This window comes from Lichenostomus cassidix, chromosome 4, assembly GCF_008360975.1.
Source record: "Lichenostomus cassidix isolate B80296 chromosome 4, HeHo_3.0, whole genome shotgun sequence".
Lineage (NCBI taxonomy): Eukaryota > Metazoa > Chordata > Aves > Passeriformes > Meliphagidae > Lichenostomus > Lichenostomus cassidix.
The window spans coordinates 12,412,130-12,428,942 of record NC_139484.1 but is presented as its reverse complement, the minus strand read 5'-3'; the positions used below and the strand labels follow the sequence as shown (position 1 = coordinate 12,428,942).

Here is a 16,813-nt window from a genome sequence, read left to right as displayed (position 1 = left end):
TATCGATCGTGAGCTGGCATTCATATTATATTACAAACAACTGTCAGCCTGCACATTAGGAGAGCATTAACAATGACACAGTTTGAAATTCAGAGACCAGTGTCTGGTTTTATTGTGTGCTGTCAATTGCTGATATAACTGTGTACTCCTCCCTATGCAAGGCACAAGAGGAAGGGAGACTGCCAACACCAAGGATCACAAGCCATGGCTACAGCCCTTCTAAACAGCTGAGATGGAATTATTTCATTAGAATTCCACTTCTAAGAAAAAAACACAAAACAAAAACAAAAAAACCACACAAAAGCACGCAACCACCTGACCTGCCCAGAAAAAAATCAAAACAATTATTGTACCTAACTCACTGCAAGATTTCCAAGGAATACTGACTTCACTTTTTTGTACGACTATTACAGTTGACTTTCAAACTTTTTATTTAGGATTACTCTGCTTTAGAGCAGTATTCCTCAGCGGCACTAATGAAACACTCAATACTTTGAGGAGGTCAAGTAACATGATACACAGCTTTCCTTCCCCATCGGTGGGGTTCAGATCTTGCTAATGTCAGTAGTGACCAAAAGCTGTTGACATCAGGCAGCTGAGCCATGTGGAATGAGCTAATATCCTCAGTTTTTCCTGGACAGGTATTCCTACCTTCACAAGAACAACCAAGCCCACGCTCTGGCAAGCAAGTCTCAAGAGTTAGTAGTAGCATGGAGTAAGGAGTAGCTTCCTCAGTCCTAAAGGAGAACAAGAACTTTTAAGGCAGTTCTGTTCAAGTGAAAGCTGCACCATACCTCTAACAAAAAGGCAAAGAATTTCAACTCATAGTACTTCAAATCAGCATCTTCTGCAACAGTATGTTATCCTAAGCCTCGAACGCACAAACTTCTGAGTGCACCTGAACATACAGTTTATCGTATCTGCAGTCAGCAGACCAAAGAGTTGTTGCTCTACAGGAGGACAAAATCCAGAAAGTAAAGATGAATTGTGTAATCTGCATCACAGCATACATATCATCTTAAGGAGAGCACCAGAGTAAACTGAAAAGTACCCTTCAAACCATAACTGCATTCTCTGGATTAATTTCACTTTTTTCTTAAGCTCAACAAAACAGACAGTTTTGTCAACTTTAACAGGAGTTAATTTGCTTCTGGAAACTTAACATTACACACAAACTTGAATTTCTTCTTTACACTTCTCATTGTATGATGGTGTAAATTCTGTGCAACAAAGCCAGGAGACCAGCACATTATAAACATTAGGAGCTCCTAAGCCTTTTTCCCCTCATCCCAAAAGTACATTTTGAGTCGAATCAACTTAAATACAGTTCAGACAACTCAAAAACCAAAGCAAAATGAGTGTGAGACAAAATCCTCACCTATGGAAATATTCCACTTCTCCATATATTTGAGCTTTTAAAGCATGAGAAGCAAAAAAAAAAAACCCAAAACAACCAAATCCACAGCAACCCCCTGAAGAAGCAGCTCTCAGCCACAAGCAATTTGCACAAAGCTGCTGGAACTGTAATCCCCCCAAGCCCATCCCACTGTTACGTAACAGTGCCAAGCCAGGATTTACACCAGCCAGTCCAGAGTTACTGTTAGAAGGAGGTATCTCCTGTCACACACCAGCAATAGAAAGGATTTTTAAAAAATTAAATCAACAAATGGTAATAAAAACAAATGAAAAAAAATCCCACACAGGCCAGCAGAGGGAAAAATTTAATCCAGAGACTGCATCCATGTTAAAAACATTGCCTTTTCAAATGATGTTTTATGACATTCTAACTTAAAAGTTGCTTTCTCAGGTTATACCTTCCCAATGTTAGAATCTGTTTTTTCTCTCTAAAATAAGACTCTTCAACTACTTATATAGGTGCTCACAATGTACCTTTTTATTTAATTATACTTTATTAATTTAACATTGCAAGCCCATTTCAGCTATTCATCTCAAGAGGGTACAAATCATGTCCTGTTATGAGAGGAGCAACAAAGTCATCTTTCCTATCTCTATTACCAACCACCAGTTGTTTTCTGGACTTCCTTAATGTCCCTATGAAGGCAGTGTGAAGTGCCTATGATGCAGCAAAGAATAATCCTATTAACAATCAGTTTACTGTGTACTACACTCTTCGGATGCTATTTTAAGACCTTTAAAGGATTTCAATATTTAATAGAGGACTGAACCAATTAAGCAGATCTTCACATCTACACTGAAACACCGACATTATGAGGTAGCAGGGACGATGGACATCCAAGCAGCATCTATGGTCTTTTTGTTCAAGACTTGAACACAGTTTAACCAAGTTGATTTCTCTTTTAGTTGCATTATAAAAATATTTAACTATACACATTGCTAAGTTTTCTTGGAAATAGTGGGTTTAGATGTTTGAGACATTTACGTGTGTGAAAAATGCAAAGAGCAACTGCTGACAAAACACATTTAGATGAGCTGAAACCACTGAGGGGTTTACAAATAATTCCTATTCATGACAAACACTGACTTAAGCCAAAAGAAGTTCTGCCACAACAAAGATCAGGACATCTGGCCATGTGTTAGGATCAAGCATATTAAGGAAATAAAAAAAAAAAATTGGACACCCCATAATGATGAAGTTCTCTTAATAGGACAGTCATTTGTTGTTTCTACAGGAGACAAGTATCACCTAAACACAGGCTTTTAAGCCTACTCTTGGTGTGATATAACAGACTGGAACTTAAATTGTAAATATTCTAGATATTACAAGGAAAAAGTGCATTTACAAGTAACTTTGAAAAAATTCTTGCAATTACGTTTCCTACAACTTCTGAATGTCTACTATTTCCTTTGGAGGTACAAAAAATTAAGTTAGAGAGGAAAAGCCATAAAAAGGTAAGTGTAAATATAAACACTAAACCATAAATGACACGCCTTTCCAAATAATATTTACACTGTTTCATTTTGGCATACACTCGTGTAAATACATAACTGTACATATTTCAAGGCCATTTCCATTTCTAGCTTCCCAGGATGTGGACAGATGCATGCTGCACCTAGGATTTGTGCTGTCCACCATAATACCCTGCAGTGGCATACGGGTTATAACCTAACTAGCTGAAACACACCAGAGCCGGGTACACTGGGTACACCTGACCAGTGCGGAAGGGAAGAAACAAACAAAAAGCGGCCAAACAAAAAACCCAGACCATTAAATACACGTGCGCTACATCCATACTGAGAAATGCACACGTGCAGTTCACATCAGGCATCACCCCCGTAAACAAAACCTTGGTCTGTACTGCGGGGCACAACGCTTTGTTAACCCAAACTCTAATTTGTTTATACGGCCGAGGCTGCCAGCACACGCATAGCTCGGAAACAGAGCAAAAATCATGGAGCCGATCCGTGTTTGTGCCGAGCACCCTCACGCACATCCGCACGCACACGCCGGAGCACGGCCACGGTACGCCCGCTGGATAACTTCACATCCACGCAGGCCGGGCCGTCAGCAAGAGACGGCGATGGAGGAGGAGAAGGAGGAGGAGGAGGAGAAGGAGGAGGAAGCAGCCTTCGCCGCCTCCCACAGCGCCCGCGGCCCGCGCCCACGGCCCGCCCCCCCGCCAGGCATCCCCGCCGCGGGTGCCGCGGAGGCGGCCCTGCGGGAGCGGGGCACGGGGGAGCCGGCGGTGCAAGCTGTCCCCCCGCAGCGGCGCTCGGTGTGGGAGCGGAGACCCGGCTGCCGGCGCGGGGAGGTCTCCAGGCATCCCTGCTGCATGCGGGGAGCAGAACGGCAGTGACAAGCGGCGGCGGCGCAGCCTGCGGGGGGGCTCCCGGGAGCGCAGTCCGGAGGAGAAGGAGGAAGGGGGGATGCCCAGAGGAGCGGGCGGGCTGGGGGAGGGGGCCGAGCCCTGCCCTCCTCTCCCCCAGGCACCGCGGCGGGGGAGGAAGCTGGGGCTCCCCCTCTCTCTCACGCCAGCCCTGTGCAGCGCCTTCAAGGAGGAGGGGGGGAGGCGGCGGGGGGAGGAAGGGGGGGAAATGCTGCAATGTAGCGCCGGGCAGGCAGGCGAGGGAAGCCGCAAACCCTCCACTGGGGCCCGGCGCAAGCCCCCGGGCCGAGCCCACCGCTCCCAGCGGCCGCGCCGCCGGCAGCCCCGCGGTACCTGCCCGGGGCGGGGAAGGGGGGACGGACGCGACCCCAGCCGGGGGCACGGCGGGAGGACCGGGCCGAAAGGGCGGCGGGGGCGCAGCACCCACCTTTCACCACCCTGTCCGTCGTCGATAACTTGGGATCGACGGCCTTATGCTCCGACATGTCCGGCGGCCGGGGAGGCGGCGAGGCTCTCCCCCCTCAGGCAGGGCAGGCGCGGGCTGAGGCGGCGGCCGCCGCTGCGGTCACGGCTCCGGCTCCTCCGCTGCGGCCGAAGTTGCCGCGTCCCGCCGCCGCTCGCTGGCTCGGCTGGGCTCTGCCGCGCGGTGCCTTCCTCCTTCGTCTTCCTCCACCCCCGTCCTCCTCTTCCTCCTCCAGTTAATTATTGCTCGCTTTCAATCACGCCTCCGGGCTGTGCAGGACGGCTCGCTCCGTCCCCCCCGCCCAAGACCCCGGCGACAACACCGGCGGCGGGCGGCTGTCAGGCAGCGCCGGCAGGAAAAGCCGCGAGTGGACGCGGGTAGCAGGAACAGCCAGGTTGCACACGCAGCGGCCAGCCCTGCGCTTCCTTCCTCCGCGGCGCGCCGCTCCGGCTCCTCCCGCCGCCGCCGCCACCACCACGGCCGCCGCCGCCGCACCGGATCGGGCTCCGGATCCGCGTCTTGCCCGCCGCCCCCCGCAGGGTCTCTCCCCCGGCTCGCACCGACACCGGCCGCGGCCCCGCGCGCCGCTGCACACGCTCCGCCGCGCAGCCCCCGCGCGCCGCCCGGCCCCGCCCGCCCGGCTCCCGCTCCCGCGCGCCGCCATTGGCCCGCGCCGCGCTGCCACTCACCGCCGCCCGGCCCCGCCCCGCGCGCGCCGCACCGCCCAGGTGCGCCCGCCCGCCCGCGCCGCGCATCCCCCGCCGAGCGCCCGCACTGCACGGCACGGCACGGCGCGCTCGGCTCGGCTCGGCACGGCTCGGCATGGCGCGGCACGGTGCGGCCCGCATGTGGCCGCGCGGGAGGGAGGGAGGGAAGGAGGCCGCTACCTGCCGCTCACGGGGCGGCGGCCCTGCGCTGGGGAACCGCGCCCGGTGGCCGCGCCTGCGTGTCCGGCCACCCCGCGCGGGTGCGGAGCGCCGGCCGCTCCGGCCGCGTGCCCCGCAGGGTATCCGCCCCGAGGTGCGGCGTCCCCGGAGAGGTGACACGCAGGTACTGGCACGCGCGCAGCCGGGACTGGCCTGCACGAAAGGGGAATCCTCTCAAACAGCATTCTTCAGCCGGGGGGTTGCTGATCCATCCCCTCGGATAAAGGAAATACACATCCGTCTCCCCCAGCTCTGTGCCTTGCTCGGCGCACCTGGCACACGCCAACTTGGCGAACGGGCTGGCGGAGCCTGCAGCGCTCTGCCTCAATACTGGGGCACCACCATCCCCTCAAATGGTCCTGCGAGGACAAACGGAATGGTCAAACACGGGTGAGAAGTGTTTGCCGCCCCCGGATGGAAGACATCGACTCTTGCTTCATGTTTCTTAGAGGACTGGAAAGTAATTTACATCTGTGAAGGTGTCCCCCATCATTCCAGACAACATAAATATTGTTTAGGGCTTGTTTATACATGTTGTTTAGGAGGAACTGTTCCTGACTAATTTCATGACTAATTTCCAGAATAAGTCTGGGCTGTTTGGTTTAGTATAACACTGAAGTTTTAATTAAGGAGGAAAATAAGGCACACCTATTCTGGAAGAGGGATGTTTACAGAATTGTTGTTGAATAACTTCTGTGTAGATGAGCCAAGAGTCAACAGACGCCTAACCCGGCTTCCCATTTCCCTCCGGGGTGATGTACAAGTTGCTTGCTTAGCAGATACTATTGCTTTAGAAACCCACAAAGAATATAAGATGGGAGTTGTGACACATGCTCTCTGCTTTGATTTGCCTGACATTTTTAGGGGACGTTTTGTTGGCTGTTCTTGTGGCATTTTCTCTGAACATGGGAAGACATTGTATGTGACTGACATTTAGCAGAACAGCATGAGCTCTCAGTTTGTTCCAGCCACTGTGGTGAGCTCCATGTGCTGTGACCATCCTCTTGTCCCAGGAGCACAGACTAGCTGGGCAATAAAGTTGCCATCTGAGATTCCTATTGCAATGGTAATATGAGAATATGAAACAGAGCTAGGGCTCAAGCAAGGGTGTCTTATATATGCCCAGAAAAATCCTGAAGCCCATGACAAGTATGCAGACGTCTCCCCATATAGTAGGCATACGTCATGGAGCACCAAGAGCACAGAAGAATCCAGACAGAATAAAAACATACATCTCCATCCCCAGTGCCTGGAAGCACTGCCCAGTGGCACTTGGTGGTTGGACATGGAAGGAGCAGCAGCATGTGAGGAATGCAGCATGGCCAGTATTGCCTACACGTCGTGGGCCCGAACTTCACTAGGTGTGGAGGAACAGTTTGGATCTGTTCTTCTGTGACTGCAGGCTGTTTGCATGAGTCACCTGCATTTGTCTCGATAGGCTGGAGGAACAGGGATGCTGAGTCTCTCCAGTTCTCTCCAGTTTATGTTTGCTCCCCCATTTATCACAGGACAAGACTTCAGCTCTGATTTTTTAACAAGAAAGTATTATTGTTGCTGCTGCTTGTATAAGGACATCCAGTGTCACAACTCCAGCATGATTGTATTAATTCTGAAAGCTATATACGTGGGTTTTTTTTGTTTTTATTTATGGTTTTCCTTTGCTTCAAATTTTCAATTATAATATGGCATCCAGGTTAGGTAAAGCTCTTTCATTTTATCTTGCAGAGGGTCTTGATTATTCATCTGCTGAGTGTGTTTAGTCTTCCTTTCCAAGGTATAATCCCCGTTTTAGGTCATTTCTTCTTCAGGAGTGTTCAGATAATCTTTCAAAAGACAAAGGTCAGTACCACAGCCAAATTCCACCTATCATACCATATCTGCAAGATATGATACAGCCAAGATTCAGATCACAGGTATAAGACCTCATGACTACTCTGTCATGGTGGAGTCCAATTTTAACCCCATGACTTTTCTCAGGAGCAAAATCCTTACCTGTGAGGGAGGCAAAGGAAGAGAGAGAAAAATCACCAAACACCATTTGTTCTCTGATAATGCTAACAAACTAGAGATAGTCTGTGTTTCAGATTTGTGTTAGTAGTAAAGGTTGTATAAGCATTCCTTATGACTAAAAGGATAGGTGTCCTTTAGATCCATCCACACAGGTGGTCCCTCAGGTTTTTCTCACACTCCTTTGTCACAGAGGGATTTCTTTTTCACGGGATCTGAGTCTTATTAGATTCCTTTTTCTCACTGAACAGTAGGAGGATGATATGAAGATCACATCTTTGAATGAAAAGAACAGTCAGTGAATTCTGGGAAAATTCTAACACACTTGACCTCTTGCATCACTAATCCCTAGTAGAATTGTTAGTCATTTCATCCCCTGGTAGAATGGAAGCCCAGCATGATACATTGGAAGCTCTGATCTTCCAAGAATTCTGATTGCTGATTTTGAAGACAGGCTCTGTGAGAGCTGGGGGAGAGAGAATTTTTTTATGTCTGGAATAAGTTAGTATCCACCTCTTTGCCTCAGATGAGCAATTCTTTTCCATTTTAGTTGAGACATGACAATTCTTTTAAGCACACAGTAGCTCTGGAAAGTAGCAGCATCCAGCTGAAGTGGAAGGAGGAATAAATGCCCATACAATGAGAAGCCAGTAATTTTAAGTCAGACTTTCATAAAGATAGACAGAGATTTCAAACTGTGTCATAGGCCCCATGAAAAATTAGCAATCAAGTTGTCTTGACTTTATTTCAGCAGCAAGGTGAGGATTATTTTATAGAAATGTAACCATATGTTTGCCCACTGACTCAGCCAATTAAGATACTGTTTTAAAGTACTGATTGCAAGAGAATGTGTTTAAAATTTTAATCATTATGATTAGAGAAAGACTGTTCTAGCTAGAGAGAGACTGTCCTTCCTGCATTAGTGTTAGCCTCTGGAAGTTCTGGCTTCACATGTAATAAATGTAAGTTTGACAGTATCTTGGAAGGTTAATCTGGATAGTGGTGCTGCCTTAACTGATGATTTTCCTGATTTTTCTTTTAAGAAAGACAAGTAATTGTTTTGGTTTACTTCCCTTCAATATAAAAATTACTGGGGATTTGCAACATCTGTGTTTTTCCCAGCATACATCTGTGAGGCTCTTGGCTTGACTAGTTATGCAGGTTCTGGATTTGGTGCTGAAGCTTTTAGCAGAATTTATACATACTGTTAATGATACTGTGCCTGGTTTGGAAAGCAAAGCAAAATAGTTAATTCTACAGAGAGTCATGGAACGGGTGATACCAAAATGTATTGTGCTGCAATAAAATGCAAGCAATGGCATCTGGAATATAGAAGAGGGAAAGGTTAGCTACAAATTCCAAGATGCTGAATCAACATGGAAAATAGTAACAACTGGTGCCATGAACAGTTACACAGAGCTTGACTGGCATTTGAAAAGTCAACAAATAGTAAAAGAGAAGAACACAAGTGAGAGAAAATAACCTTGAGCCCTGAAATGGTTTACCCCCTGCCAAAACTGGCCTGCTTACAACAGGTTTCAATATAAACCTGTGGTCATCTAAGGCTGCAAATTAATATTTGTATTCAGATTAAGCCTCTGGTGCAAAACTGATCCACAAGTCATGTTTGTAATCCCTCACAGCATGCAGACTCAAGAGAAATCATGCAAAGGACTTCCATATCTGTCCCCATTCCAATACTGCTGAGAAGCAGCCTAACACAAGTTTCCTGCACCACAGTTTCAGTTTTCCTAAGAGGCACATACTTTCATTAGACTACTCCAGTAAGTCCGAAGGTGAAGACCAGTTAAGAATTAAGTTTGGATACAAGCAGAGTGAGGAGTAAATCAAAACACCAGAGATGGAAAGAGTCATCTCAAAATGAAAAGCACAGTCAGAAAGCCACTGAGCCAGAAGTCTGAAAACCAAAGAGCCCCTATTGTAAGTCAAGTCAGGACTGGAGCAAGGTGAGGTATAGCAGCATAACACAAAGGGAACAGGAACCAGGAATCAAGACTAAGCAAACAAGAATGAAAGGCAAGAGAGTCAGAAGCAAAACTACAGCCAAATGGCACTGCTGGCTGCCAAAAGCAACTGGTGGAGTTGCCTGACACATCTGCTATTAGAGGAAATTAGCCAAGCTTTAGCTCCTGCACAGCTGGGCCACAGTCCCAGTTGCCCTATTGCATCCAGCTGCAGGGCCAGTAGCCCAGGCAAAGCCCAACAGTGTGGTAAAATATGCATTGACTTAAAACTCGATCTGCAGGAGTAGCTTGTCCCTATAAATTTACTGGTGCAAGCAGCAGGTTTAACTCAATTTCTGTGTCCAGTAGAACACTGCACTGATTTGCCTAAATGTGTTTAAAATTATTGCTTTAATTAAGCACTGCATGTTCGTGCAGTGAAAATGCCTTACTGTAGAAAAAAAATCTGTGTCTGAAGGCAGGCAACAGTGCCAAGGTTCCCAGAAGGGGAATGACATCCCCTCAACTCCCCCTACTGGTGTGCACCTCCCCGAGCCGCTGCTGGGTGAAGAGGAGCAGCTACCTCCTCTGCTCCGCCTATGCCAGTACTTTGTGAAACTGAAACAAAGGACCCTTGGGAGCAGCTTCCAGCATCGAACTGTTCTCAAGATGTTGGCAACAGCTTAAAAACACAGTCCCGCTATCAAGAATTAGTCATTTGCTCCCAGGGAGTTCATCCTGCAGGCTTTGGTTGTTAATTAGACATTGCTTTTAATGGGAGTCTACAGAATACAGATTTTACAAGGGGCTTTAGGATGTTATCCCAGTGAATGTTAAAACCTTCCAGAAAATATAAATCATGAAAGGAATTGAAGGAACGCTCACTGCATTTTAAAGATGTTCTTGCAGTAGCAAATATCATGACAGACCAATGCCTGTTGAGAGAAAGGAGCAATATTTGAAGGAAATGGGAACAGCAAAATAACAAGATGTATATTCATTTTGTATTATAAGCATCTAATATATAGCTGGTTTAACTCTGGTGTGTTACTGAAAACTACTAGTGACAGAAGCAGCTGAACATATCCTAAAGTAAGACATGATACTTAGGATATTTAATACCCAGGATGCTTTTCTGCCTCCTTTTTCAGGAGTAATTTCTGTTGATGACAGAGACACAAGAACAAAGAGGAATGTGTGTAATTACTTTTGCAAGACTAAGCCTTACTTGTTTTCATAGAGATGCCATGATTTATTATTTAGTTTTGCTGCTTTTATGGCCTGAAAACAGTATAGATTAAATCCCTGCCACTTTAAAGGTAACATGCATGGAACACATCCTGGAGTAAATGATTTATTCAAGTGCCATCAGTGCCAGCTGAGGGCTCAGTGGTAACAGACCATAACTGGTGCTAAGAGTGAGACAATTAATCACAATAAGTTGATACTCAAGGAACAAACATTGAAAACTTCAATTTAGTTGCCAAAATTCTCAGAATATAAAGTGTCTTGTGATGTATTATTTAAATAAGCATAGTGAATATGAAAAGGAACAATGAAGTGTTTTCCAAACTGATGTCCTGTGCTTTGTCTTTTCTGAGGAACTTTGGAATGGATAAAAAAGGACAGAACAACCTGATGTCTGAATGTGTTCGTAAAATTCCCAAGTATTTATAAAGGAAAATACTGAAACCTAGAGATTACAATACAGTTTAAGGAGCTCTAATTAATATAACTGCAATATTGAATTAGATGTAAATAACTTATTCAGGTTGACGTAGTGGTAGTACTACAAAATATAAAAATCTTCAGTTAATTTTCAGACTGACCATAATTTACACATTGGAAATCCAGATTCTCACTTACCCCAAGGCTTTAAACTGCTGTACGATGCAAAGCTGCTTTATAATGGTTATATATTACACTTACAGTCACTTAAAATATATTTTATATTCCCAGGGTGATGTAGAGCAGCCCTAATGCAAGGGAAACCAGGTTTCTAATTGACTACAAACACTCTCAACCAAGGATGCAAATTCAGTGCCATTGTCTCAAGCAACTGCTGCAAAGGGACTCTGTCACTATAGCAGTGCCCTACTAGTCTCACGAGGCTTTCCTTCAGGGCAGCTTGCAAGATTAGGTATTAATATTTTTTTAAAAAAACCCAGGAATATTGACAACCAATCTCTCCCCTTCTCCCCCATGCACCTAGGTAATTCATAAACATCAGCCTCAGGCACGCCACAGAATATCCTTTCAATCATATTTTAATCAAATTGCTTTTCATCAGCTCCTCCAATTTTACATAAGAAGCATGTGAGCTGGTTTAATATTTCCTCCTCCTCCCTCACTTCTTAAAAGAAAGTTTCAGTGCTCTGTGCTTACTCAAAGAATGGCATTCAGCACAGAAACAGATGCATAAATCTTCTGAATTGCTAAAAAAGTGGTACCCAGAGGCTGTTTTGGCTCTAGATGATGACAATCAAGTGCACAGGACTGGAGAACACAGTTTAAAAAACACTCAGATAATAAATTTTCCTTTTAAAGGATCCTTAGCAGCAGAGATGCGAGGGTTATTGATGTGTTAGAAACAACAGAAGCGCCTAGGAATGATCATGTAGGAATTAAGGCTTCATGCCTTAAAAATGTGGCAGGATCAATAGTCCAGCTGAAGTGCATCTACACCAGTTCATGCAGCACAGGCAACCTGGAAACCAAGATGCAGCAGGAAAACTATGACATAGGTTGCCATCATGGGCAAGGGCAACAGGGCAGGTTGATTCACTCCACTGGAGTGCAATGGATACTACACTGGGTGTAGGGATAGGCAAGGAGAGGTGGTGGGGTAGCCCTGTATGTTAGAGAGAGGTTTGATTGTCTAGAGCTTGATGGTGGTGGGAGTGTTGATCTGCTGGGGGCAGGAGGGCTCTGCACAGGGATCTGGACAGGTTGGATCAATGGCTGAGGCCAATTGGATGAGGTTCAACAAGGCAAAGAGCTGAGGCTGTCAAGCACTGGAACAGGCTGCCCAGGGAAAAGGTGGAATTACTGTCCCTGGAAGAAATTAGAACACTTGTAAATGGGGCACTTAGGGACATGGTTTAGTGATGGGCTTGGTGGTGCTAGGTAACCAGCTGGCCTTGGTGAACGTAAAGGTCTTTTATAACCTAAATGATTCTATAATTCTTATTGGTGCATAACACATCCATTCTATAAATAGATGTGCCCTTTAGGATGGGACGATTTCATCATCTTGACTTCAATGGTTTGTGAAAATAATTTAAACTTTAAGCAAGGAGCAGGCATTAACACTATTCAAAACTATCAGGATGTTACTTACTGAGTGTAAGTAAACACTTTTCAGTTACTCTCGCTATCTTAGCTTTGCCAACAAACCCAGCACTTGTGTTAGTTCATTTATATGACACTGCTTTCTGCCTAAGAAGGAAATATTTCTCTAACTCTCCTGGAGTTCACAGCTATCCCAAGAGTAATGACTTCTTGCTGGTTGTCTTCCAAAGGATGTTGTCAGCCCCTCAGTTCATTTCGGGTGAAAATAACCATTGTGCCAAGGCCAGGCCAAGATCATATACCAAATAAGTCCCATTAAAATCTTCAGATAAGGCATAAATGACATTTAAGTGCTACAGTGCTGGCCTTCTTCTCGGTAGCAAATTAATCTAATATCTGCAAAAATGGGTTTGCTCTGAGTTAAAAAATTGACAAGTGCTTATTATGACCTCAGAGTGTAATCAGTGAGACTTCCAAAATTGAGTAGCCCAGGACATGCATGCTCTGCCAGATTCTCAGGAGTTTTCCACTTAAATATATCAGCTGGGAGAGGGCTGATGACAACTATACCAGTGAAGGATCTGGATGCTGTTACAATGCACCAGTCCCTGGATGCTTGAAGGCTGGGAGCAGCCCTGGCACCATGACTTGTGCCAAACACAAAAGTCACAGAGAGGGCTAGAACCATGCACTTTTGTCATGCTCCTTCCAGCTGGGAAAGAGTGTCATGTCATTTCATCTCTGAATCTACCTATTTTAGTCATGGAGCTTACAGGAAGAGAAAGGAAAGGGAGATGAGACAGAGGAAAGTGATTGCTGCTATGCAGATATACAATTAAATGAGGTCTAGCAGATGGCAGACAACCTGACCTCCATCTCTTCACTAAAATGCATTCCTTTTGCTTCCTTCCTGTCCAGACTTAGCTTGAGCTGTCACTTTTTATTCTTGCTCCAATTTCTTTTAGTCATTGGGTCAGCTGGGGAAAAAAAGTGTTGTTCACTGGAAAGAAACAAGACAAATGGATGCTTCCAACACCATATAATTAGAGTGCAAAGCATAGCCACAGATAAAATATAGATGCATGTAAAATATGGGAACCAGACCTTCTGCCTTACTAATGCAATTATTTATATGCATGGCAACACAAATATGCTGTGGAAGGGAATCTGTGTCAGTGATAATGTTTGTTCAGATATTCACTTGCATATTCATGGGCTCATGGAGAATATGCAGTGGGGAATGATTGGTTCACCTCCTTCCATTTCTGTGTCCTCAAAATTTTCCTCTTTTGTTTTCCCTTCTTTTCTCTCTTTTTAGTCTGGATTTTTTTATTCCCCCTCCTCCCTCATTTTGGAAGTGCCTGGAACAATATTTCAGAAAAGTTTTGTAACAGCATGCTTCCCCTTCAGGATGTAGATTGCACCTTGCAGTAACCATACACATTCTCTTTCCCCTAGAAGAATCTTTGCATTAAAGCTACTGTTCTTCCTGCCTTCATCCCATCCTCCTTCACTTCTTCTTTCTCCCCTCCTCTTCTCATTGTAGCCAACGGTGGGCAGTGATAGGGAGGGATGATTAAGACATGGCTGTGACATTTTCCAGAGATTTTTTTCCCAGGAAGGAACTATTTCACAGACCCTCAGCATATACTCTCATAGTGTTCAGAAGCACTTTCCAATATATTCTAGAGATTCTTAATTTTAAACTTCATTATTTTAAGTGGTCACCAAAGTACACAAGAGTGTGTACTTTGAATGTCTTCAAGCTTTCTCTGGCCACTGGCTTTGAAGTATCTACCAAAATAAATTAGGATAAACTCTGACTATGTCATTCACAAACAGAGATGAGCTTAGCAAATCTGCGTTTTTCCTATTAAAAAAATTGCTAATACTGCTCTAAATACATAGTCCCTGCCAACGGTAACACACATAGAAGCCAGCTTCCATCTGCATTGAGATTTCCCAGACAAGTTGCATAATATCACTCCAGAAACTAAGCCTTGGCAGTAATCAAAAGTTTGGTGGTGGGGAGACACTGCAGAAACAATGGATAAAGTTAATCAAGGAGGCCAATGAAATAAATTCTAGCACAAAACTGAGGAAGAAGAAACTGCTGACATCCTAGGGGCAGACAATAGCCTTTTACTCTGAAGTTTTTCATATTCTGTGTATCATTCATTTATAATATTCCCATTCTATGAAGAGCATATAGGAAAACTTGTATGAAGTAATGCTGGAAACATTACACTGACTTTCTCCTAAGAGTATGCTGATTCTTCAAAAGGGGGAGGAAGAAGAAAGAATAGTATTACCCTTCTGTCCACTCTACTTGCCAACTGCAGAGAATCATTTCCTTTCCTTGTGCAGACAAGCTATATAAGTAATAAACAGCAAGAAGTTTCTCATTTCACATTCAAAGATGCAGAGCTTGGAAGCTGAACTCAGCAAAATTCACACTGAAACAAGACACATTTTTTTAACACTTTGAGCAATTAACCAAGGGGATTGCGTGCCCTGGAACATGCTGGGACACTTGGAGCTTTTAAATCACATCAGGGTGTCTATAAAAATATGTTGTCTGCTTCAATTGCAAGATAATGAACTCTGTAGAAACCACTGGCCCTGCTATGTAGAAAGTTAGACTAGAAGGTCCCAAGGGCTTTAGTGATTAAGAAATATACTCAGAAACATATGCAAGTGTAAAACACAATTTGCACAAATAGTGGAAATGCACACCATTTATGAATTCACTTTTGCTGAGAATGTCAAGCACTCAAATTCAGAGTTAGCTCTCTGTGGGAGCACTAGTCATACTGTAGGACAAAATGTATACAAGAGGAAGAAAGCGTGGCTTCAAGAGCAACCAAACAAAAATTCCAATTAAATGGGAAGCTGTGTTTTCACATTTTTGTTCATCTACTTATTTTTAAAAATCAATTCTTTAAAATAGCCTGAAAATGAAGAATTGTATTCCAGGAAAAATAACACAGTGACCAACTACAGCTAGAGAATGAAAAGGTAGCAGCTCAGGAAAGCACTGCTTAACCCTGCATTGATCAACCAAGCTATTGAGACTCCCAAGCACCACAGTCTGCATTTCTTCCGAGACATCTATGCGTCTTCATCATTTGATTTGTATAATCTGGAGTAAACCTGAGTATAATTACAATTCCATCAGTCTTAGCCCCCTGCAAAGCAAAATTCTTGTCCCAGAGCATAAAGAGAAAACCTCCACTCTGCTCTCACCAGCCATTGCCAGAAAGAAACTTCAGCCCCCACTGATGGAGCTTTCCCTTGGAGCAGTGGTCACCAAGACCAGGCAGCGGGAATGCAGTGAAGCAGTTTGCGCAGCTCATACCTTGTTGGTTTGCGTAAAAGTTGGGCTTTTATCCAAAGAGCTGGAATCCATGGCAGCTTCTCATTCACAGGAATCATATATTTGAATGCTGAATACCCTGCCACCTTCAATTAATTCAGAAAGTTCTTTATGGCATTTTATGCCAGAAAATTTATCAATTCAGCCTGCTGATAATGCGAGTCTTTTTTTTAAATACTCCGCACTGAGTATCTGTAGGCAAGTAAAAGATGCCATGCATAAAAGCACAGCACTTTTTCTTAGAAGTTCAGTGACAACATCTCTCTCTTGGCTGCTTCATGGCACTGACACTTGGGACATCTTTCTAGTGATACTAGTACAAGTTATTTGTCATAGTATATCATGACTTTGCTTAACTTTATCCAGCTATTCATTTAATTGCCAGATGAATTTCACCAACCAAACTAGCTAGATGGAATATTTTAGCCAGAACTTTGCCCTAAATGCACCTTGTTTATGATTTTATCAGGGGGAAAGGTGGGGGGGGGGGAACCAAAACCAGAAGGCAACATTCAAGCCATGAAAGTCAGTGGGTTTACCTTACTCCTCAAGTAGTCCATTTATTTCAGTGAAGCTCCACAATCTTCCACAAGAGCTAAATGTGTCTCCCGGTACATTTTACTGCCAGGAATAGTCCACGTACAATTTAAAGCTCCCTGAGCGGCCACTGAAGCAAGGTACCATGGTGGTCTCTGAGAAACCAGACCTCTTAGGTGAGATGTCCAACTCAGGTCCCCAGAATTGCATTTCCAGACAGTAAGACTAAACTGAACTAGCTGGGAACATCACAGTCTTGCCTGCACAGTCCTCCTGTAGTAGTGAGATAGTTGTTCTTCATTTTGCAATACAAACTCTGCTCTAGTATTTCTACATTTTTGATTTTGAGAATTGGGAAGCCTGGAGCTTAGTGCTTTTTCAAAATGTAATACATGCCAGATGCGTATTTGTCCACTGCACAGTTATGTAAGAGTGGATCAACA

At 44.8% G+C, this 16,813-nt stretch overlaps 1 protein-coding gene and 1 long non-coding RNA gene across 4 annotated transcripts in view; both read right to left on the bottom strand.

Annotated features, from left to right (window-relative positions):
• PPP3CA (protein phosphatase 3 catalytic subunit alpha) overlaps window positions 1-4,870 on the bottom strand; it is a 178,632-nt gene extending 173,762 nt beyond the window's left edge. The window contains exon 1 of one of the 2 annotated variants that reach the window (XM_085057930.1): window positions 4,234-4,870. In XM_085057930.1, the coding sequence (XP_084914056.1) occupies window positions 4,234-4,291 (58 nt within the window). In that variant the 5' untranslated portion in view covers window positions 4,292-4,870. The remainder of the gene's footprint in view (window positions 1-4,233) is intronic. The other variant, XM_085057931.1, reaches the window with a different exon arrangement.
• Window positions 4,871-5,718: 848 nt separating this feature from the next.
• Window positions 5,719-16,813, bottom strand: part of LOC146437886 (uncharacterized) — a 51,745-nt gene continuing 40,650 nt past the window's right edge. For both annotated transcript variants that reach the window (XR_014851580.1, XR_014851579.1), the window contains exon 4: window positions 5,719-7,072. This is a non-coding gene — a long non-coding RNA (uncharacterized LOC146437886). The remainder of the gene's footprint in view (window positions 7,073-16,813) is intronic.